At 56.3% G+C, this 23,960-nt stretch overlaps 1 protein-coding gene across 1 annotated transcript in view; it reads left to right on the forward strand.

Moving 5' to 3' along the window:
* The window catches only part of ALK (ALK receptor tyrosine kinase), a 430,033-nt gene extending 406,898 nt beyond the window's left edge, over positions 1–23,135 (forward strand). Inside the window, exons 17-29 of the mRNA XM_008056000.1 lie at positions 884–982; positions 1,524–1,676; positions 2,711–2,815; positions 3,657–3,843; positions 4,466–4,556; positions 4,647–4,711; positions 5,997–6,126; positions 7,363–7,460; positions 10,623–10,715; positions 12,206–12,307; positions 19,545–19,679; positions 20,313–20,403; positions 22,437–23,135. Coding sequence (XP_008054191.1) covers positions 884–982; positions 1,524–1,676; positions 2,711–2,815; positions 3,657–3,843; positions 4,466–4,556; positions 4,647–4,711; positions 5,997–6,126; positions 7,363–7,460; positions 10,623–10,715; positions 12,206–12,307; positions 19,545–19,679; positions 20,313–20,403; positions 22,437–23,135 — 2,048 coding nt within the window. The remainder of the gene's footprint in view (positions 1–883; positions 983–1,523; positions 1,677–2,710; positions 2,816–3,656; positions 3,844–4,465; positions 4,557–4,646; positions 4,712–5,996; positions 6,127–7,362; positions 7,461–10,622; positions 10,716–12,205; positions 12,308–19,544; positions 19,680–20,312; positions 20,404–22,436) is intronic.
* The last annotated feature ends 825 nt before the right edge of the window (positions 23,136–23,960 follow it).

Raw genomic sequence — 23,960 nt, forward strand, 5'->3', positions numbered from 1 at the left:
GAAGCCAGAGGCTGGGTGTTGGCTTCCGGGCCAGCATCCCGCCTCCAGGCTTCCAGACCTGCACCACCCTTGGTCTCCCCCAGAGCCTGTCCGGAGGCTCCCGCTTTCTGCACCGGCTCCTGCAAGCCCCAGCCTCCCTCTGCAGGGCCTGCTTCCTGGTCTCTGGGACCCTCACTCCCCCTGCCGCCCCAGTCCCCGGATGCCAAAAAGGCGCCTGTTGGGCTGACTGATGGGAGCCACTCCCCAGGCCTCAGAGCTCCCGGCCTGGCCCTTGGCTCGCGAACCCAGTCCCCACCTTGGCTCCTTCCCAAGCCGAGGCCGGCAACGCTGGCTTCCCCCACAGATTAGGACAAATGCATGCACGTGGTGTGTCCGTCTGTCTTGCTGTGTGCCGTGTGTCAGGTGCTCATGCTGAGACCACGCTTGCTCTCCTTCTGGGCCCTGGGTGGGTGGGAGGAGCCCGAGGGGGGAGCCCAAAGTCGCCCAGCCCCGGTGGAAGGAGGGCCGGGAGCCTCCGTGCACAGGGCCTATGCCCCCAAGCCCCGACCCTGAGCCAATGGCTGTCCTGACCAGTCCCAGAAGGGGCGCCATGGGCGTGTCCCAGCCGGACAGACTAGAACTTTGGACATGTGCCCACATTGGCCACTTCCGAGTGGTCGGGGGGCCCCGAGGGAGCTGGCCTAGACCTGAGGGAAAGGGCCACACCCACATCTGTGAGCCACATCCCAAGGGCAGCCTCTGTGCCATGAGCCTCCCTGCCCTCCCGGTTCCCCTGCCCCAGCCCCGGTGCCCCTGGCTCTGGCAGGCCGCATGCCCACAGGTGTCCTGTGTGTCAAGACTGAGCCCTCCTCTTGGTGTTCAGCTCCTCTCTGGTCTGCTACAGGCGGTGACGCAGCCTCCAACAATGACCCCGAGATGGATGGGGAAGACGGAGTGTCCTTCATCAGTCCCCTGGGTATCCTGTACACCCCGGCCTTAAAAGGTATCCCTCGCCAGGTAGTGGAACAAGCTCCTTGGCCCAGGCCTCCCAGCAAGCTAACTTGGGGCCACTGGCGTGTGTCCAGGACACAAGGGCACCGTGACAGGTCCTGGCAGGCACATCTTCCCATGGCTCAGCTCACCAGGTTTCCTGGAAATCGGGATGTGTGGTCCAGTGTAGACACGGGGGCAGAATACCCCCACCAGGTAGGCCACAGTATGGACATGGCAATCACCCCTGCCTTCCTGTGCCTGCTGAGCCCTGAACACACATGTGCAGTCACACATACACACACACACACACACACACACACACACACACACACACACACACACACACACACACACACGTGGGCATCCGTGGTCTGTCCCCTCACCAGCCACACCAGTCGCCTTCCCCACAGAGAGGCAAGATTGATGGCCAGGGAACCCATAAGCAGGGACCAGGGAGCCCTGTGGCCAGCAGTGGACATAGCACAAAGGCTGGGGAGGGCGCGGGGAGGCTGCCCAGGTCAGTCCGAGACGCACGCCCTGCTTGTCCCCAGTGATGGAGGGCCACGGGGAAGTGAACATTAAGCACTACCTGAACTGTAGCCACTGTGAGGTGGACGAGTGCCACGTGGACCCTGAGAGCCACAAGGTCATCTGCTTCTGTGACCATGGGACAGTGCTGGCCGAGGACGGCGTCTCCTGCGTGGGTAAGTGGGTAGAACGGGACGGGCCTGGACTCAGTCGTGTACAACTTTTGGCCCTCCCCTACCTGCCCCCACAGCACTCTGACCCTGGGCAGTGGGACTCAAGCACAGAAGGTGCTGCGGCTCCCGAGGGTGGCTTGTGCGTCCTGAAGCTCCCTCTGCAGCCCAGACCATGAGCATTCGGACATCCCACCAGGGGCCATCCCGTCTCCACTCAAGTGCCCCAGGGACAGAGCCTGGCTGCTTTCAAGACCGTGCTCCCTCAGGGAGCTTGAGGGCCGGCCCCATCCCTGTCAGGTCCTCCCCGGGTTCCTCACCTGAGCAGCCTTCCCTGGGCTGCAGGTGGAGACAGCACCCCCCTCCTTCAAGGGCCCCAGCCTGCTCTGAGCTGTTCATACAAGAGGCGTTTTATGTCTCCCCCGAACTGGGGTTCCTTTCTGCACACATTCCAGTTGACAGTGTCCCTCTTGAGATACAGTGTCCCTCTTGAGATGCAGTGTCCAGTACAAGTGCAAGGCCTCCATGTGGCCTGGCCTGCAGAGGGCACAGGAGCTCCTGAGTGCTCAAGGCCCAGGGCCCAGGGCACCCAGAAGTCCTTCAGCTTCAGGGTGTCGCTATCGGCCAGAGCATCTGGTCACATGGAGGACGGTTGCCAAAGACCCCACATTTCTCGGTATCTACCTATTCCTCCGTCCTCAGCCTGTGGTTGCCCAGTGTGGTTGTTTTGGGACATCAAGAATCTGATATCCACCCCTGCCAGTTCCCCTTCACCCAAAGGCTGCCACTGACACCTGTAGAAGTGGGGTGACCCTAGTCCCACCCACAGTCCTTGGAAAGGCAGTGACCAGGTCTCCAGGGAGGGAAGGAGCGGGCGGCTTTTGTCCTGACTGGGGGTAGCCCTGGGACTGGTCCCCGGGAGAGCTGTGTGGTCATCTGTGCCCGCTGGGTCCCTGGGAAAGCCATGTGGTCATCAGTGCCCACTGGTCACCTCTGGGAGAGCCGCGTAGTCCTCAGTGCCTGCCGGGCCTGTCTTGCAGCGTCACCCACCCCGGAGCCCCGCCTGCCACTCTCACTGATTCTCTCGGTCGTGACCTCCGCCCTGGTGGCCGCCCTGGTCCTGACTTTCTCAGGCATCATGATCGGTGAGTGCGCCAGGAACCATGCTCCCCAGGTCAGGGGGTCAGGGGAGCAGGTCTGAATGATGCTCCAGGCAGCGCTCGGTCCTGCTGGTCCCTGGAACTGGTTACCTGGTGACGAGAGCGGCCCCGGCCAAGCCTCAGCAGAAGCCCCAGCCATCCGCACCAGATGAGGGCAGCTCCCTCAGGAGCCCGACTCTGAGTCCCAGCCCCGGGTGTGGCCTCCCAGCCTCAAGGGGCACTCTTCCAAGGCCAAGCCCACCACCCCAGACTTCCCTCAGCTCTCGAGGGCTCCAGCGGGCACGGCTCCCGGCACCACTCACTCTCTGTAGCCTTCCAGCTTCACTCACCCCAGAGCCCCCCAGGCAGAGAGATGGCTCCTGAGCGTGTTTGCTCGGCCAGTGAGCCAAAGTGGGCGGACCTGCAGGCCACAGATGGCTCCACGGGACCCAGCCGACACTCGACACTCCCTGCTAAGACCCCAGGACAGAGGGGCAGAGCGTGGAGAGGCGGGCGAGAGGGCCCTCAAGGCCAACCCCACCTTCCTCCCACTCCCCTGGTAGGCATTTCCTCTAATAAAACCCTGGCCCATCTAATCCCACCGGATCTGCTTCTTGGAGGACCCAGACCCGCACTCCTCTGCCTGTGTGATGCAACAAGGTCCTCTCCGTGGGTGTGAGCTCAAGCTTTACGCCGCAAGGCCTCCGTCAGAAATCCACCTCCCACCTGCAGTCACATGGCTAGTCTTATAGTGGAAAGGCTCAGCGCTGGGGAGGAGGTGAAGACTCGGTGGGGGGCTTCCTGGAGGAGGTGGCCGTTGGGGTTGCAGCTGGCTGCCTGCCCACAGTGTACCGCCGGAAGCACCAGGAGCTGCAGGCCATGCAGATGGAGCTGCAGAGCCCCGAGTACAAGCTGAGTAAGCTCCGCACGTCCACCATCATGACCGACTACAACCCCAACTACTGCTTTGCCGGCAAGACCTCGTCCATCAGCGACCTGAAGGAGGTGCCACGGAGGCACATCACCCTCCTGCGGTGAGGCCGCGCTGTCGGGAGGGGTGCGGCGTGGGGCTGGGTGACACCGCAGCACCCCGAGGCCTGCGGAGACCCAGGAGCTGGGTGCGACGTCCAGGGCCACAGGGGCGCTGGCCTGTGCCACACCCTGATGTCCAGGAGCGCACTCAGTGAGGGGAGGGCTGGGGAGGGCCAGGGCTGTCCTGGAAGCCCATCCGGGTACCCTCCCGACCCTCCCGGCCCTCCCCACTCAGGGGCAAGGGGCCCCCAGCTTCCAGGCCCCAAATGTTCCTCTGTCACCCGACAAGACCCCTAGCCATGTCCGCCCGCGATAAGTCCCCTCCCAAGGAGAGTGAGCCTTGGTTTTATCACCTCTGTCGCTGGCACCTGTCAAAGACTTGGTCCCTGATGAATGAATAAAGCCCGTGCCGTTGTCCTGAGTCTTGGTGGGACTTTCCTACCTGAGTTCAGATGCAGACAGGGAGGCCGGGCCCAGAGGGAGGCCAGCCTGAGGGATGCCCCTGGGTATGCGTGCTCCCCACCCACCCGAGTCCACCTACTCACGGTGGCCCTAGCCTGGGCCCTGGCTGCCTCACGTCATGGCCTGTAGGACACTGCCTCACCGTGTGGTCCCTCCACCCAGGGGCCTGGGCCACGGCGCGTTCGGGGAGGTGTACGAAGGCCAGGTGTCCGGAGGGCCCAGCGACCCCAGCCCCCTACAAGTGGCCGTGAAGGTAGGAGGCGTCCCTCTTGGCCAGCCCCCACCCGCGGTCCCTGCAGACCACTGCCTGGCTCACAGCCGTCCCCCCCACATTCTGTCCCAGACACTGCCTGAGGTGTGCTCTGAGCAGGACGAGCTAGATTTCCTCATGGAAGCCCTCATCATCAGGTAGGCCACCGAGGCACACCTGCCCGACATCCCTCCCCCTGCAGGGCACACCCATGTCTCCTGTCACCTCTTCCCTGAGTGAACAACCCCCGCGCTGTCTCGGTAAAAGTCCTGCGGCCCAGTCATGCCGCTGCCGTCTCTCTGCCTCCACCAGTGTCCCCGTTGGTACCCATGGCCGTTGTCGCCCCACTCCCTCCTGAGACAGAGCATATGGCCTCCTGACAGAAACAGAAATCCCCTCCCTCCAAGGACCTGGGGTCTAGCCTTAGATGCCCCACCCTGGGCCTGCATGGTCGGCAGGGCTGTGTCTCTGCGTGGGCCCTCCGCCTTGTGGCTCCAGGGTCTGGACTTCAATGGAGAAACCCTGGGCCGAGACCCTCGGGACAGCTGTGCCATTAGCGGGTCCCTCGAGGAGGAGTAAGTTGCCTGGCCTCCAGGCTGGGAGGGGCTCCTGGCCCCAGTTGCAGGGGGAAACTCTGGACCCCCTGACAGGCAGGGGCAGCCTGGGGGTCCCTGTGGAAGAGGCAGGGGAATGAGGCTAGGCCGCATGAGTGACACAGCTGTGGGGGCTGGAAGCACACGAGCTGACACATGACCAGTGTGGGGTCCACACCGGGCTATCATTTATATTCCAGTTATCCGTGCAGTGCGTGATTGTTGACCAAACATTGCCATGTATGAGGTCGCAGGGCAGGAGGCCCCAGCCACTCAGCCTCACCACTTGTTGATCACTCAGCCTCAGGCGTGGCATGGGGCCACCCGTCTTCCCACTGTGTGCGTGTGTGCACGTGTGTGGACCTATGCGGCATTCCCTGCCCCACAGCCCTATGCATCCCCAGAGCATCATCGTGTGAACAAGAAAACCCGAATCCAAGGTCTCCCCGTACCCCTTGAGGAATCTCAGGGCTGAGGGGACGCGAGGCCATCCCTCCTCCCCACTGGTCACGCCTGGGTTACCTGGCCCCATGCCTCCCTCTGGGAAGCAGTTTCCCCACCCGCACCTGGGGCTGTCCTCGGGAAGCCCTCCTGGCCCCAGCGCCATCCACTCCCCGGAGGGACACCTGCTGCCCAGCTCTCCCCCCGAGAGCCTTGAACCTCCTCCCGCCCTGACTCCCTGGCACTGAGCTCAGCCTGCAGGATCCTTGTCCAGTCGGCAGCCAGATCCCAGTGGGAATCAGCCGGGCCGTGTGTGCAGGAGGCCTTTGCACAAGGGCTCCCCTCGCTCCTCCGTGAGATGAGCTGGCCATGGCTCAGCTGAGTCCCTCACACGCCCTCTGCTCCCCAGCAAATTCAACCACCAGAACATCGTGCGCTGCATCGGGGTAAGCCTGCAAGCCCTGCCCCGCTTCATCCTGCTGGAGCTCATGGCCGGGGGCGACCTCAAGTCCTTCCTCCGAGAGACCCGCCCGCGCCCGGTGAGTGACAGCTGGCCCGGCACCAAGGCTGAGCCAGGTCAGGTGCAGGGATGGGGGCAGCGAGCAGGCAGCCTGGGAACACCTCTCCACAGGGCCCGGGAACGACCTCTGCTTGGATGTGGGGGCTGGACAGGGAAGGGCCAGAGGCAGCGGCCAAGCCCCAGCCCTGAGGGGCTCATGCAGGTCTTATGCAATGCATTCTGCAGGCTGGGCCCTCCTGACTGTGGCTGAGGGAAAATCAGACTAGAGACAAACACAGAGGGGGGAGTCCATGCCTGCCAAGCCGGCGACTCATGGCTGGCCTGGGGCGGCCACTGTGGCCACTCATTCTATTGCTGTCTCGAGTAGCAATGACAATGCCTGAATGTCCCAACCTTGTAGTTTACAGGACGCTAAAGTGATGAGATACGTAGAAATGTGCTGCACATGTGTCGGGTGGAGGGGAGCGAACCTGAAAGTGAAGATGCCTGGGGGACCCCAGCTGGCCATGAGATACCCTTGGTCTAGAGCAATTAGCCCTTAATCTCAGTATCTGCACAGGTGACCTGGGGGACCTGGATGACCACGAGACATCCCGAGGTCTAAGGCAGTCAATCTTTAATCTTAGTATCTGCACAGGTGACCTAGGGGGCACCCCAGTTGGACCAGTAGACACCCCATGGTCCAGGGCAGTCAACCAGGGCAGTCAACAGGTGAGACCCGAGGGTTGGACCAGGTCATCTGGACAGTGGTTCTAAATGACAAACACAGCACCTGGGTGACCCCGAGTCCAGCTGGCCACGCCTGTCTTGAGGCCAGGAGTTTGCAGCCAAGCTGGGCAATATAGAAAGACCCTGTCTCTACAAAAAAAGTAAAAGTTGGGGGGAGAATGAAATACGTTTAAGAAATTTAAGGGGAGGATTTTTTAAAACACTGTCCTCCCTGGTTTCCCTGCAGGCAGGGTTTAGGGTTACAGATGTTCAGACATTTATGATGTCTGGAGGGGGAAAGCGTGCAGAATGAACTTAAAGGGAAGGACTCCTGCCCTGCCCTGGGTGTGCGTTGCAGGGCCCGGGACTCTTGCAAATGCTTGATACTGGTGCCACCCAGAAGATGGACTCCCGTGGGCATTCTTCCAAAGGTGGTCTAGCAAGCAGCCAGGGCCAAGACCCCCAGGGAGCCGCATGCTCTGGAGCTCAAACCCACGTGCCCCGTCCCCTCCCCACGTGCTCCTGAGTGCCCCCTCTGTCCCCGTAGAGCCAGCCCTCCTCCCTGGCCATGCTGGACCTTCTGCACGTGGCACGGGACATCGCCTGTGGCTGCCAGTACTTGGAGGAAAACCACTTCATCCATCGGTGAGTCCACGGCCGTGGTCTCTGCCACGTGTGTTCCCCCCACAGCTCAAGGCCAGAATGTCTCCAGAAGAGCCGGGTGAGTCCGCTTCCCTTGTCTCTGAGCGGGAACTTACTCCCTCGGGGCTTCCGTCGCCCCGATGTGAAATGGGTCGTGAAACATTCGCCTAGGCTGGAGAACTGCAGGTTCTTTCTGACTGGTGAGGACGCCTGCCTGCCCCCCGAATGCTCATGACCTGTGCCACTGTGAGGACCCCCTCGGGAAAGCCTGTCTTCCCATGGGAAGTTAGAGAAGTTCCATGAGTGACAGCGGACAGCCCAAGGCCACGCACCTGCCCGTTCACCTTCATGTCCGGCGTCGAGTGTTTGTTGGACATGTTCATCTTTTCTGGAACACTCCGAAGTGCAGCATGATGGTGACGACTCCTGTTCTTCATTTATTCCACCAAAAGAGCCTCGTGTTTGGGAGCTGTGTGGCCTGGGACCCCGTGCCCACGCTCGATGCGCTGACATCACTGACAACGCGTTTCCTTCCTTGTGGGGGATGCTGGTGACCCTCCCAGCGGACAGTTTGAAGCCTGGGGAGTAAGAGAGACCGTCGGGCTCTTTGCAAAACTTCCTTAGTGATTGGCTTCTAACTCAGTAAGTACAACCTGGAAAACTCACAGTCACGTATCCACTGGTGTCTTCAAAGAGCTGAAGGCATGTTCACGACAACACAAAGTACAAAGCAGGAAATGAGAGGCCGAGTGAGACTAGACGGAGGAGACGTGCAAGACTGTCACAGCTGTGCCTTCTAATAGGAATGAGGAACAAAGACCAGAAGGCCCAGCCTGAGTGCCCAAGTCACTCCTGACTGAAGGCAGTGGTCCCTCAAGAGAGCCTCCTCCCACAGTCATGCCTCAGTCTCCTCTGGAGTCCAGTCCTTTCCTGCCAGTGGGTCCTTCTTCTGGATAGAAACAGCAGAAGCAGATGAGAAGCTCGGACTCAGCCCACCATCTGCTTTGAAGCCAGGTCAGCCAGGTTCTTGTCCTTTCCCTTGTACCCAGAACCTTCTATAAGCCTCCTCTTTGGGCTCGGCCATTGCTCAGTCGAGGCCAGGTGGCGCTCTTGCTGGAAATCGTCATCGGTGAGAACCCTCTTGCCGCCTTTGCCGTGTCTTTCAAGTCTGCCTTCCTCGGAGAGCAGCCAGTGTCGCTTGGTGACCTACAATGTGTCCCTTGGCTTTGTGTGTGGCCTCTTCTGCTTTGTCTCCACCCATGCTGGTCACCACGGCACACAGATCCTCTGGCAGATGTCACCGCCATCTGCCCTCTGCCCTTATAAACCTGCTCTCCTGGGGTCCCCACATGTCGATCACACCCAGTGCTCTGCCTGTCCTTCCTCTCTGGAAATCACTTCTGAAGGCCAGAATTAGATCCCAGAATCCGAGCCTGTTGCTTTCTCATCTTTTTTAAGAGATTAAATTGTGAGAGACCAAACCAAGAATGTATCCGATGATTCATCTTAAGCAAAAGGAAACTTCCAGCAGAGACTGTGCATCTCAGTCGAAGCTTTCCTGTTGGGGTGATTGTTCATTCATATTAGGAACGCATCTTCCCCATCTTCCAACTGGCTAGAGGGTCCACAGTCCACGCTCATGCAGGGTGGCTTCTCATTCCCCTCTTCCCTCCCCACGTATCCACCCTGAAGGTGTGTGGACTGTACCCCCGGTCACCATCTGATCTCAGGGTGGAACTCCTCGCCAGAGTTGCATGCGTCCGTTGCTCATAAGATCACCCATAACCCTTTGGACATGGTTTATTGCCATTTCAAGAATGACGTATCATTCTGCCAACTCTCGGTGTGTTCTGTGGCTTTACATTTACTCTCTTGCCATGAAGTTCAAGATCACCTTTCTAAATGACCATGCCACACGCATCAACGCAAAGACTCTTCTGGAGCCGTAAATATGGTTCCTGGCCTGCGCGGCCATTCCTCCCTTGAGAATAAGTGGCTGTACAGTCAACCATTGTTCTTCTTTTTGATGCCCCGTACATTATGCTTTTATGGCTTATGGGGACACTTCAAACTTCAACCTGCACCTTCCAGACCAGGTCAGTGGTATCTACAGCGTGAACCTTCCCCTACCCTGACCCACTCTTCCGGTGTCCCATGCCACGGCCCATGTCGGGATCCCATATTTTCATATGGTCTCAGCAGCCAGCTGCGTGCTCTCCACATCCTCTCCAAGCCAGGGACCAAAACGCGAGACCCATTAACCATGGAAGCACCACCTGTCAGCTGGGGGCTTCTGTTCTGTCTGTGCAGGACTTCAATGTTATAAGAGGAGATCCATGCCTGATGTCCCCTGGCTGCACCTGTCACCCCCACAAGCACATCAAGGAGGGGTTCTCAGTCATTCAGGAGAAGCTGATGAGTCTCGGGAAGCTTTTGATCCTGTCTCAGAGGCATGATGGGAAAACAGGCCATCTGGCTGGAGCCTGGCGCAAAGGAGGCCACGCTGTGACTTGAAAGAAGCGAGTCTTCGGGCATGGGACTTAGCAGAGGCTTTACACCAAGCCAAGCACAGGAGAACCACCGTGGCTTATTTTTTAGAGATTTGAAACCTTGGAGAATTTCTTGAAAGGCTTGAATGTAATCTCATGGAAGTCATGCTGTTCTAAAACACTCCTTCAAACAGCTGGCAGAAACCAGCCAGCGGTGTACATGGAATCTGGCTATGGCCAAATAGCATTTCTTTAGCCCCGTATTATCTGCTTTTAGCCTCCTTGTTTACGATAACAGGAGATAATAGCATTCTGCGTCGTATAGAGCTGTTTTGAGGATTAGCTAGGAAGCTCGACAGTGACACTTACAGCAGTGCTTAGCGAGAGTGGAAGGCCAGTGGATTCTGGTTCCTATTGTAAGTCTTTTCATTATTATTTTCCCGTTAAACATGTTCAGTCACCTCCCCGTGTCTTTTTCCATTTCCCTGTTCTGAGGTCTAGCACTGGTGAAGTTGTCTGTTCCACCCTGACGTTCTGTGGCAAGAGAAATAGAGGGCAGAGGAGGGAACTGTGTGAACTTGAGATTGGAGGTGAACTCCTGGTGCTGGACCCTGTACATTTTCCTTCCCAGGAATAATATTAGAACATGGACTTTCTCGGGTCTTCTTCCTTCCAGGGACATTGCTGCCAGGAACTGCCTCTTGACCTGTCCAGGCCCTGGACGAGTAGCCAAGATTGGAGACTTTGGGATGGCCCGAGACATCTATAGGTGAGCGGAGAAACGCCCCCTGCCAAGATCAGTCTCCCCCTGCCCCCTCCCCTCGAGTGAACGGGATGAGCTTTGACCTCACGTGATTCCCACCCCCCCCCCCCCCAAAATTCTATTCAGGCCCTTTCCAGGGTGTGGGAAGCTGTAATTAGTGCCCTGGCAAAGGCCTAGACCTAGGTCCACACCGCCTGCTGCTAATAGCCGACTCCAAGTCCTTGGATGGGTTGTCTTCCTGGCTCCAACACCAATCCTGCCATGTTCTGAAACACAGAATGGCATGGATGCTTGATGTGGAAGAAGCTTCACAGTGAGCTTGGTTTAACTTCCTCTCTTCTGTGCCAACCTCTGGGCCCTTAGGCATCTGGCTTGGCCCAGCTGGTCCCCCAGCCTGAGCTTCATGGCTCCCAGTGCTGGCTCCAGGCACCTTGGCGACCTCCTGTCCACAGCCTCCCGCCCACCTGAACTCTGCACAGCTCACAGTGGGCACGGCCTCCCAGGGGCTCTGGTCACTCCTGGGTAGTGCTCCTGTGCCTTGGCCACCCCAAGGAGGATCAGTGGGTCTCCGTTCATGCTGCTGGTCTCCTGCACCCTCCAGCGGGGTGTGTGGTGCCAGCCACGCTGCAGTAGCGTCTGCGGCCACTTCTTCCGCTAAACCATGTCCTTGGATGATTATGCCTTGTACCCTTGGCACGCAGCAGAGGTCCTGACCCACACCCAATATTTAGCCCGTGTTTATTGAGGTAGCTCCTTATTTAGCCCATGTTTATTGAGGTGTATAGACAGCTGGCAGGAAGTCACCCCTGCAGCCCACCCAGACAGGCGTGAACCCAACCAGCATGCAGTGGCTTACAGGGAGGTGCGCCCATATGCTGATCTTATCAGTGCGTTGCATTCATGACGTGACTGATAAAAACTGGGACAGGAACCCACCTCTCTTGCAAGGGGGGTCTGCACCCAAGAGGCTGCATGTCTGGGCAACCTAGGAGGCAGCTTCTACAGCAGTCACCGATGGCCGAGGGCCTGAGTTGAACTAAGTGCCAGGTGCCACAAGAACCTGGACCAAGAGACCCGAGTCCGCTCCCCCTCCCATTCCAGGTCCACGAGGCCTCAGGTCGTCAGAAGCACATGGTTCTGATGAGGCTGGAGTGTGTTGTTCCATCTGGGCCATAGCACAGACCTCGTCTTCCATGCCGCTTGCTTGCCGTTTTGTCCTGTTAAATGACACCGGCATTTTTTTTTTTTTTTGGGAAAGCAGGATTTACTGAGAGGACAGAAAAACTCCCACAGTGGGAGGAGACCCGAAGGGGATGCCCTACACCGGCATTCTTAAGGAAGTGATGAGGTGTCCACTCTCCTCCCGGGCCCCTAGGACCCTCGTGAATGTCATCCTTTCCCGGGCAACTCTACCCATGGGCCTTCCTCGGTATCCCGGCAGGGCTGGTGCTGCGCCCTCTGCGGGTCCCAGCCTGGCCCTCCACTTCTCCCCCCAGGGCGAGTTACTACCGGAAGGGCGGGTGCGCCATGCTGCCCGTGAAGTGGATGCCCCCCGAGGCCTTCATGGAAGGGGTCTTTACCTCCAAGACGGACACCTGGTGAGTCTCCACCCTCCTCCGGTCCCCGGCCTGCAAGTGGTACTCTTGGGCCAATTGAGGGCCCAAGGGTGCTGGCCACACAGAATCGAGGGCAGGTTGAGCCCAGGCTCCCTCACCAAGTCCACACACACCAGGAGAAGGAGCTCAAACTCCACAAGGACACAGGGGACAAGAGGGCCAAAATCCAGACCAGACCAGCAACAACCCCACTGGGAGGGCCTCGGCTTCCTCACATCCACAGGATCCTTTTTCTTGCGAGCTAGCAATGGTGCAGTCTGGGATCAGGACCCTACTCTGTTGGTGGCATCATTCCGCCTCCCAAGTGAGAGGTGCACAGACATGTGGGCCTCACTGAGGAGACGGGGACATGGGTGTCTAACCCAACAGCCAGGGCCCGGCGCAGGCTGGCTCACCCTGCCTGAGCACCCAGAAAGGTCCAGGAACTGGGAACAGGGTGCAGTAAGCAGGAAAATGGCTCAAGGGCCTGTTTAGGGAGTCATGGCATCCCCCAGCCCCTTCTCGCAGCCCCTGAAGCTTCCTGACAGTCCTCTTTCACTGTTGGCACAAGGCGGGGCTCCTTCTCCCAGGAGACCACACTAAAGCCTCTTTGGTCATCCCCCCGCCTTCCCCACCATGTCCCCTCAACACCAGAAACACTGGCAGCCGGGCAGGATGTCAGAGCTTCTCTTTGAAACTGGCCAGTGATGAGAGACCCACAGACACAGCACGGACAAGGGGCTGCCCAGTGTATGGGCTGAATGGTGTCACCCAGAGGTGTCAGGGCCCACTCCCAGAAACCGACATGGCCATTGCACAAGAACAGAGGTCTTCGCAGCTATAATGAAGCTTAGGGTCTTGGCCTGGGGTGGCTGTCCTGGGTTATCTGGGTGGGCCCTGAACGCCAGAACAAGGGTCCTTGTAAGAGAAGAAAGAGGGAGAGGAGGCAGTGTGACCACAGAGGCAAAGGTTGGAGGGACACAGCCACTGGTCAGGCATTCCAACCGCCACCAGGAGCAGCAGAAGCAGACTCTCCCCAAAGCCTCGGAGAGGCACAGAACTGTCAACACCCGTGTTCAGCCCAGCAATACTGACTTCGGGTGTCCGACCTCCAGAACTGTCCGAGAATGAGCCTGTGCTGTTATAAGCCACCAAGTGTGTGGCATTTCTTTACAATCATCACAGAAGACTAATGTACCCAGGAAATAGGAAGCTAGCTGCCCACTAGCGACGAGACTCCCTTCTGTAGGACTTTCCACCAGCCCCTGAATACCCCAGTTCTAAAATACAGCCACCCAGGAATCAACACCCACTGGAGAAAAGATTCTAAACTGAAGAAAACAGACATACGGAAAGGAACTTGGAGGAAGAGAAATATAGAAAGATGAGGCAAATTATGGCAGCCATGACTGGTAGGTAAAAGGTTACTGAGAACAATACTTTTGGGGGAGAAAACCCGTGGGAAAAAAACCAGGAAGCGAGGAGCCCGCAGGAGAAGCCATGACTCCACGCATGTGGCTGACACAGCAGCTCCCTTCCACAGGTGATGGGAAGGATGGGGAGACTCACGGGGTAGACTGGCAGGCAGCCTTGGCAGTGGCTCCAGGCCATTGTCAGCCATGCTGAGTCACACTGGTGGCACGTGCCCTGGACACAGAGGGATGGGAAAGCACTGCATCCCGTGGGCTTCCTCTGAGCCCCACAGCCCCCTACTAATCCTGAGACAAACAGACCCCTATCGAGGGACATTCCACGAAGCCCCCAACCAGTCCTCAAACCTGCCAGGGTCATCAAGACCCAGCAAGTCTGAGAAGGTGTCACAGTCCAGAGGAGCCTGAGGACACAAGATGGCTCAACGGAGGGAGGTGTCCCCAAGGGACTCTGGGGGAGAAAAAGGAGATTCTGTGAAAAGTAAGCAAACCTGGAGAATGTGTGGGCTTTAGCCAATAACGCCTTAAGAGTGGTTCATGATTTGTGATAAATGTGTCATACGCACGTGAAGCTAAAAATAGCAGGAGCGGAGTGTGACTTCTGTGAGGACTCTTAGTTGAGCTGCTCTAAAAATATAAGGTTTATTGTTTTAAAATATAAAGACAGAAATTTACACATAATATACGGGCTGGGATGTGGAGATAAAGAAATCTCCCAGAAAATGGCACAACCCTGAAGAGATGGGATACATAAGAAAAGGTAAGAGAATTAAGAGGATTCGACCAACAGATCCGATTAGCTGACAAAGAGGAGTCCCAGGAAGAAGGAACAGAGAAAACGAAGAAAATAACCCAAGATTTCCCAGGCCAGGATATGAACTCCCAGAATGGAAGTGCCACCACGTGCCCTGCATGGTGGTAGAAAGCCACACAAGAGCACTCATCGGGAAGTGTCACAGCAGTGGTGACAAAGATTCTGTCAAAGCAAGGGGAACACTGAAATAACAAATATTAATAAAATGACCAGAGATAAATGGGCATCCAGATAGCGCTGAATGTCTTAACAGCATCACAGAGAAGGCAGGAAGGCAGGGGACAAGCATCTCCCCGCTAGAACGGCCTCCGTCGAGACACTGTCCTGACATGAGCAGCTGTCGGGCCACAGGCCCCTCCTGACCCGCACTGGGTGGCGAGAGCCAGAACCTTAGTTGTTCATCAGCCGGCAAGGTTGGGTCCAGCCTGACCCAGGGCATCACAAGGTTCGGTCCTCGGCTCAGCGGCATCAGTAGGGAACTTGCTGGAAGCGCACATTCCCAGTCCCACATCAGGCCGTGTAAGCAGAAGCTCAGGCGTGCCCAGCAGTGGTCCCACAAGCCTTCCAGGTGATTCCACCATGTGCCAGCTAGAGCAGCCTAACTCGCCCCAGAGGGAAAAGAACCTAAGTAGTTAGGGTCGTCCTGAACACTCACATGGCCGGGGACCCCACAGTTTCACCACCAGGTGTCTACAGTCAAGGGGGGTAGATATCCACAGACCTGGGCCAGAATGTGTCCTGGGACTTTGTTTCCAATAGAGAAAAAGCCACATCAGCCTGGCCAGCCCTCAAGTAGGGGTCAACACGCAGCGGTTTACTCGTGTCAGGGAAACACCTCAGCAGCAGGAAAGAACACACTAGACCTGCAGGTGACCCCATCGATGGACCCTAAGCAAGATTCAGAGGGAGCGGATGTCAGGGAGTGGGTATCATTACGTACAATCTCGCGGTACAGAACCCGAGGCGATAAGGGGGCTTGTTCATCGTTAGGGCTTCACATCCTTTTTACAGATGTGAAACACGAGGGAAGGAGGGAAGAAGGACCCGGCCACCATGCTGCATGCTGCAAAGAGAGGGTGGAGGAAGGGCCGGCTGGGCTCCCTGTGTCCACTGTTTTGCTTCACAAAGAAAGGGAGGGCAGGGCAGTCAAGGTGAGGCAGGAGCCTCTGGTACATGGACATCGAGGCCACAATTCTACCTTTTAGAACTCAGTTCGTGTCATAATGAAAATGCTTCCATGAATAAATGGCCTGGTTTCAGGGTCCGGGAAGGACCCTGAGACTAACAGGCAGAGAGAAGGCTCCCCGGAGGAGGTGGCCGCAACACCTGAAAGGCACGAGGGCAGACCACGGGAGATCTGGGGATGGGGGGCGGGCACGGGGTGAAGAGCCTGCGCTTGCCAGGACTGGGAAGAGTGACAGAGCCCTAGGCAGAGCTGAGGGGACACCAGGGCAGGGCTTGGAACCCAGGTGGGGGTGGGTCATACCCTAAGCACCGGGGTGCTGGGAAGGGCTGCGAGCAGGAGTGAGCTGTGACCTTTGTTTCTGAAAATATTCCTCTTGCTGCTGGAGGCGGGTGAGTGAGGAGGGAAGCCTGGTAGGGACATCTTGCACGTGGGTGGGCATGGGGCTGGGCGTGGGGGTAATGAGTGGAGGTGATGGCAGCGAGGAGATGGCAGTGGCAGTGAGCACCATGTGTCAGATTCCAGTCAGATTCTAGATCTCTTGATCTCACAGGACTGCTGGCCCTGGTGGGGACCAAGGTGCGGAACGGAGACAGGGAGACTCCCAGGCCTGGGGCTTGAGTCAGGCTGGGGCGGAGGTGCAGTAAGCTGAAGGATGGAGGTGGGGGCTCGGCTGTAGGAGTCCTGAAGGGCGAGTTGAACTTGACTTGCCTGTTAGAGTTGGCCAGTGTAGACGAGTGGGCATCCGCCCTGGGATCTGCAACTCAGAGGACTGCAAGGGACCATGCGGTCGGCTGGGCAGACATTTGAGGACAGGGTGATTGTAGGCTCGGGTGTCTCCCAAGAGCCCGCCTCACCCACCGCACCCAGGGATGCCCTCCACTTCAGGTCAGGACGAAAGGAAAATAAATCAGAGCTTTCGAAGGCACAGCCCAGCCTGTGGTTCTGAACCTTTTCACCGATTCTTATCATGGATTCAAAGATGTAAAAGTTTAAACAGCAGCAATGTACACTATGTCTATCGTTTCAGGCAGAGCAACTTGAACACCAAGAGAAAGAGTGGGCTTTTTAATACTTGTCTTGACTTTCCTTGGAATACTTTGTTGCTCCTGCTTAGAACAGGCCCACGGGTGAGTGAGAACACGCTGGCATACAAAATGCAGAACTGCCTGAAAAACACAAATGGCCAGTTGAAAAATGGCCACAGGCACAGCCAATAGTTTTTTTTGTAAGCATGACCCATATAATTCTTGGGGTCAACTTATACTAAAAATAGTCTTTGCTGTCTATCTGGAATTCAGATGTAACCAGGTGTTTGCAAATATGACCACCTGCTTCCCATGGGTCAGTGCTATGCCCAAGTCCTTCTTCTCGCTCCTGTGAGCTCTGAGCCAAAAACAGAAAGCCCCCACAGCAGTCTCTATAGTGGTTCTCTCAAGGATGCCATGATCTGGATTCATCTACCTGGGCAAGCAGAAGACACAGAGCTGCGATTCTTCTGGCCTTGATGTCGTTTCTTGCTTACTTGATTTTGCCTGTTTTGCTTTGCCTCGGAGGGCAGAAAGACTACCGAGCAGAACGAATACTACAGGCACCAGGCAATCCATGAGTAGCAGAATCACAAGCTCTGATTATGGGTCCAGTCTGTGTCGGCTCATTGCACTTCTCATCTGAAAAATACAGAAAATATCTTTGCCCAGTCCTTTGCTCAAGAGTCTTTGAAATTCCACCAAGATGATGACAATGTAAGTACCACATGTTCCCTAGAAGCTGGAGGGATTGCAGTGCTGTCTGATGTCTGTGGTAGTGTTTACTAGTGTCAGAAAACACCAGCAAGATACTAAAACAGAGGGAGGCCTTCTTTACCAAAAAGCTGATGATCGAATTTAGAGTTTAATGTTTTAGTCAAAATATCAAAGGAGATGATTTGGGGACATGATAAAAATCATCTTTAAGCTCATTTAAAACAAATCACAAATGACAGATATGTTCTAAAAGAGGAAAATGCCCTGTTGGAGCTTAAATCAAATACCCAAAAGCAGAGCCAAATGGTATGAAGGCAGGAAACCGATGACAGATGGTGTGATGGCCAGAACTAGGCCTGCTTCAACTCCAAGTCGATGGTGAGGGGAAGCACTGTCAGAAAAGCAGTTGTTTGGAAAATGAATCCCTTTACCTCACACTAGATACCAAGTTAAATTCCAGCCAGATTTGAGAAGCGAAAAAAACACACACAACTAGCATAGAAAAGGTCTATCTCATCTTTGGTGGAAAGAGGATCGTATAACTATAAAGCAAATGGGAGAAATCACAAAATTTTTTAAAAATAGATTTGACCTCCTCAACATAAAAATCCTTGGAACGCCAGAGTCGAGTCAGAAAGCAACAAACAGAAGTGTCTGAGTTTTTGATAAAAGGTCAACATCTCTGATCTATCAAGGGTGCCTATAGATCAGAAAGAAAATGGCAAAACAGTTGCCCTGTGGATACAAATGAGCAAATGATACGCACAGATAATTCATGGGAGAAAAATGGAACAGATTGATGAGCACTTGGGAGAACATCCAGCCACGTCAGTTATCAAGGTAAGATACACAGGAAGGGATCCTACTCCTTCTGCCTTAAATTCAGCGAAAGGTCTCAGCCTTTATCAGAACACGCACTGCTGGGAGCGGGTCTGCCGGACTCGGGCACAACACCAGGAGGGGAAGGGCGACACGTGGAGTCAGAGCCACCACGGGCACAAGAGCCCCTCAGGCTTGGCATCCTTCTGACCTAATAATTCTCCTGGAGCCATCCTACATTTGGCTAGATCATCCTGATGTTATAATTCAGAGAATGTATCCCAAGAGAAGTCCTCCACCTAAACATGCAAAAAGATGTTCATCGCCATATTGGAAATATTTTGAAAGTTGAATACAATGTGGACACGACAAGACTAATGGTGGCACAGCTACTCAAAGGAATGCTTCTCAGCCATGGCAAACTCTTTCTATAAAACGCATCAGGGCTGGGCTTGATGGCTCAGCCTGTCATCCCAGCACTTTAGGAAGCCGAGGAGAGTGGATTGCCTGAGCTCGCAGGTTTGAGACTAGCCTAGGCAAGACCTGGTTTCTGCAATAAATCAAAAATTACCTGGGCATGGTAGTGCATACGTGTAGTTACGGCTGAGGTGGAAGGATCGCCAGAGATTAGCATGTCGACACTGGGGTGGCCGTGAGCGTGCCACTGCACTCCAGCCTTTGCAACGGAGTGAGACTCCAACTCAAAAAAACAAAAAACAAACAAAAAACGCATCAGCATGGAAAGTGTTTACATCTTGATGAAATGGGAAACACACACACACACACACACACACACACACACACACACACACACACACGGTTCAAAACTGCATACTGAATGTAACTGCAACTAAGTGAAAACAAAAATACACGACAAAAACTTGACAGAAGCAAAAAAATAATAGTGGTTTTCTTTTAGTGGAATGCCTCATGGTACATTCTTTTTTTATTTTTTTGCTTTTTAAAAGTTCTCGAGTATGGAGAAAGGTATAACGAAAACAGATATAACATATACAAAATGTACAGGGTGTGTGTGTGAGTGTATGTGTGCATCTGTGTGTGTATGCATGTGAATGTATGTGTGAGTATGTGTGTGTCAGTGTGCCTGTGAGCACGTATGTGAATATGCACGTGTGTGTGATTGTGTTTGTGTGTGCGAGTGTGTGAGTGTGCGTGTGTGTGGCCATGGATGCCTGTGAGTGTGCACGCAGGCACGTCTGCGCTCACCCCCGCTTCCATCTGCGTGCAGGTCCTTTGGCGTACTGCTGTGGGAGATCTTCTCACTTGGATACATGCCGTACCCTAGCAAGAGCAACCAGGAGGTGCTGGAGTTCGTCACTGGCGGAGGACGGATGGATCCCCCCAAGAACTGCCCCGGGCCCGTGTGAGCACTCTCAGGATTCCCACTAGTCCCAGGACAGCTTTTCTTTTCAGCCACCTGGGGCCACACGTGTACCTTCGGGATGAAGGGTGGTGGCCCTCCTAGCCTAACACGCCCCAAGGGGGGAACGTGTCAGTGCCTTCAGGGAGCAGGGCTGGTCCTCGGGGCTGTGAAGTGCACATGCCCTGTCCCCGACTGGCCAGGGCTATGGGCTCACCAGGTCCACCCATCAGCGCCTCCCAGGACGCTGCATCCCAGGCTCCCCCCGCGGTGCCACGTCTGAACCTGGTTTTCTGCCCCTGCACCCTGGTTTTCTGCCACGAGTCTCACCTCCTCCCCAAGCCCGGCAGGCGGGAGGTGGCAACAAAGCCCCCCGTACCAGGAGTGGCCTCAGTTCAGGAAGGGACTGAGAGGAGCCACGCTGGATGTGGCCCCCAGGACGTCCATGCTCATGAGTGTTGGTGTTGCAATTCGTCTATACCTGGGCATCTTCCTTGTCCTGTCAGCAGGGAGCAGCCTGGGGCAGTTCCCACTGAGGCCCATGCCAGCCCTGCTTCCCTCTAGAGACCCACTGTGGGACAAGCTCTGCGTCCTGAGCTGCCCCCGGTTGACCTGCCCTGCCCCCTCCCCCTGCAGATACCGGATCATGACTCAGTGCTGGCAACACCAGCCTGAAGACAGGCCCAACTTCGCCATCATCCTGGAGAGGATCGACTATTGCACCCAGGTAGGCACGCCGCCCATGACCGGCCACAGACGCCCACAGGAAGTTGGGCAGAGACAGGGTGCAGGGGCGTGGAGACACCTGATGGCTGTTTACTCGTGGTGTAAGATAGGCCCTAGCCACTGCCCCAGCACGAGACAGTGCCAGGCACCCGGTAATGCTAGGGAACCGACTCAGTCACAGTAGTCCCCGAGGCCCCAATGGAAACCTAGTGTTTCATGAGACCAAGCCAGCGCTTCACAGAGTGGGGACACAGCTGCCTTCAAGCGGCAGGTAGACGGGCTGGACAGTCTCGCCCACGTGGCGGCATGTCATGGCTCAGTCACACGTCCAGTCACCCTCGCCAGGGGCCCAGGGGGAAGTCCCAGCAGCACCCAAGCGTGTGTTGAGCACGTGCACTGCACGAGGCATGATGTGGCCTTCGCTGGACCCTCACAGAGAGTCACTTTACAGACAGGGAGGGGCCTTTGAGACAGTCGGGGTCCAGCTGCCCCTGGGGTTCCTGCAGAGACCCCTCCCACGGCCTTTGGTGGTGAGGCCAGCCGTCAGTCTCTCCTCATCATCAGCGGTTACCCACCTCCTCCAGGAGTATGGAGACTGTGAGTGTGAGTGATTCCTTCTCCCTCGCAGGAGTGTGGAGGCTGTGAGTGTGAGTGTCCCTCCTCCCTGTCTGCCCTGCTCTGCACCCTCCTCCCTCCCTCCTCCCACATCCCTCTGCCTCCAGGCTGGCCCTTCTCCCCGAGTCACCGGTCACCCCTTTCCCATCAGGCAGCCTCCTCTTCCCTCTCCTTCTGCCGGGATGTCTAATTCTGCAACAGCCTGAGAGGGGTCAGTGGGCCACTGCCTCTCTACATGCTCCCTAGCTATGACAAGAGACGGACAGGTGTTTCCCAACCTGGGACTCATGTCCTCACCTGGGCGTCTCGTCCCTCCCAGGGCCGGTGCTTGAGCTGATGTTGCTGTGTAGACAGACCTCACCTGTCAGGCTCGGCAGTTCTTTCCAAGAACTTTGCTTAACACCAGGCTGGCTTATTATGTCATCATGTAAATCGGATCCACTCACTCCTATTAAATGTGCACACTTTCTTTGGAATATTTTTTTCTCCAAGTATTTAACATCCCTCTTAAAAGCAGGTGGATTTACACAAGCATATTTTAAATGACTCGCCATGGAAATTACTAGTAATCAGAGAGGGAACTTAAGAATTTTTTTAAAGAGTCAGAGGTAGTTTTTTTCTAAGTTTTAAACTCTTTTAATGATGAATACTAATGTGCTTTATTTCTGTTAAATTCGAGTAATGGGCGTTTCCCAATTTGCTTAAAATATTACTGAATTCACTGTCTCCAATTTTAAGTTTTTTTCCACCGGCGTTCCCCAGTCCTCTGCCCCCTGCATTCACATTTCTCTGTGATAATCCATCACGGTCAAGGGCACCTCACAGAAGGTTGTTTCTGTACATGGTTTTCCTTGGATCATGTCATGTCGGCATTTCCAGGGTTCCACACAGGGTCCCCCACATCCAACCCAGTGAAGGTCCTGGCCCGTGCTGTCTGCACATGTGATGATACATATAGCAGAGCTGTGGTCGGTGTCACCATCCATGTGGGGCAGGCACCTAGGCTGCAAGCTGGCGGTCCCTGAGCATGGCATGCTCCCCTGCCTCACCCTACCCCACACTCCAAGTCAAAGACGCAGACTTTTTTTTTTCTTTTGGTTAAAAAAACTGTGGAGGAGAGAATAGACTGGAATAATAAGGTATCATTATTTTAGTTCCTTTCCCTAAAATCCATTCACCTGCAAACTGTGGCCAAGGTCACCTCCTCTCCAGACCCATCCAGCCCCCGCCCCGACCTGGGGTAGTAGAGGTGAGGAGTGCTCTGGGCGGGTCTCATGCCCAGTGCCCCCACGCTGAGGATTCCCAATAGTCCTGGGGTGGTGTCCTGGTCTGTAAAGCAGGCTTAGATGAGCCCCTCACTTCTCCAGACGCAACATGCCTTGATGTGCCCCGAGGTGTCATGGTCCCTCTCTCCCCCAGGACCCAGACGTCATCAACACCGCTTTACCCGTGGAATACGGACCCCCCGTGGAGGAGGAACAGAAGGTACCCACCAGGCCCAAGGACCCCGAGGGGGCTCCTCCCCTGCTGGTCTCTCCCCAGCAGGCCAGGCGAGGAGAGCATGGGCCGGCCGCCCCCCCACCCCTGCCCACCACGGCCCCCGGCAAGGCCGGGAGGAAAGCCCCCGCGGGGGAGCCCCCCTCTCACCCCCCCGGGGGGCCAGCCGTGGAGGGGGGACACGTCAACATGGCGTTCACTCAGTCCAACCCACCATCGGAGCTGCACACGGCCCAGGGGTCCAGGAACAAGCCCACCAGCTTGTGGAACCCGACCTACGGCTCCTGGTTCACAGAGAAACCCGCCAAAAAGAACAGTCCTCCAGCTGAGAAGGGGCAGCTGGAGAGGGCCGGCCCGGGCCGGGAAGGAGGCCACCCCATCCCACCCAGTGTGGCCGCGGGGAGGCTGCCGGGGGCCTCCCTGCTCCTGGAGCCGTCCTCACTGACGGCCACCATGAAGGAGGTGCCCCTGTTCCGGTTACGTCACTTCCCCTGCGGGACCGTCAACTATGGCTACCAGCAGCAGGGGCTGCCCTTGGAGGCCCCCGCCGCCCCAGGCGCTGGCCGCTATGAGGATACCGTCCTGAAGAGCCAGCGAGGCACCGGCCAGCCTGAGCCCTGAGCCCCGCCTGCTGCACGTCGGGGGGCTCGGAGCCCACGAGGGCGGGCGGCCCTGGCTCCTCCACTCCCCAGAGACCAAACGCCACTTTTCATGTGTGCCGACCTGTTTTGAAGTGCCACAAAGGCCGCGTTTCCAAAATGCTTTAAAGAGGCTTGGAGCACGGGCTCCTCCTTCCAGAACAGACCTAACAGCTGGCGACAGGCGTGGCCAGCTGCAGGCCCGCAGCTCTCTGCACGGCGGCTGCACCCTCCCCAGGCTGCCATGCATTGCGTGACTCGCTGCAGAGTCAGAATTCAGACATGCGCCGTCCCTTGGCGACGTGGACACAACCCGTCTGAGGAGAGGGGCTAGCTGTGACGACCCCGCATGGGCAAAGACATTCTTGACTTGGAAGGAAAAACTCTGGACAACTGGAATGTCACTTTAGATGGCAGTTAGATGCTCTTAACCGTGCTGGTCCGTCGCCGATTATAAAAGATGTCGCGAATCGTTCCAGTAGGCTAGCAAAATGTGTACATGCTCATCTCGACGCCACACATTCATTCCAAGCGCTTAGAGTAGGATACAGCACGGGCCTAGATCCAGAGAGTCAAGTATCCTATGACTATGCCTCATGCCTTAAGAAAACCCTCCTGCTCAACGTGGAAGACTGCGTGTGAGGTTTCCTGCTGGATCTACAATCCGAGGTTTCAATCACTTTAACACTTTCTACATGTTAAACGCTGATCATTGAGAAGCAAAAGTGTCCAGCAGCAGTGACACCAGAGCACAGAAGACAACATAGCCACTTGTGTCGAAACACCTTAGGCCAGAGCCTTCCATCAG

Source organism: Carlito syrichta, unplaced genomic scaffold, assembly GCF_000164805.1.
Source record: "Carlito syrichta isolate Samal-C Ts95f unplaced genomic scaffold, Tarsius_syrichta-2.0.1 Scaffold302075, whole genome shotgun sequence".
Classification (NCBI taxonomy): domain Eukaryota; kingdom Metazoa; phylum Chordata; class Mammalia; order Primates; family Tarsiidae; genus Carlito; species Carlito syrichta.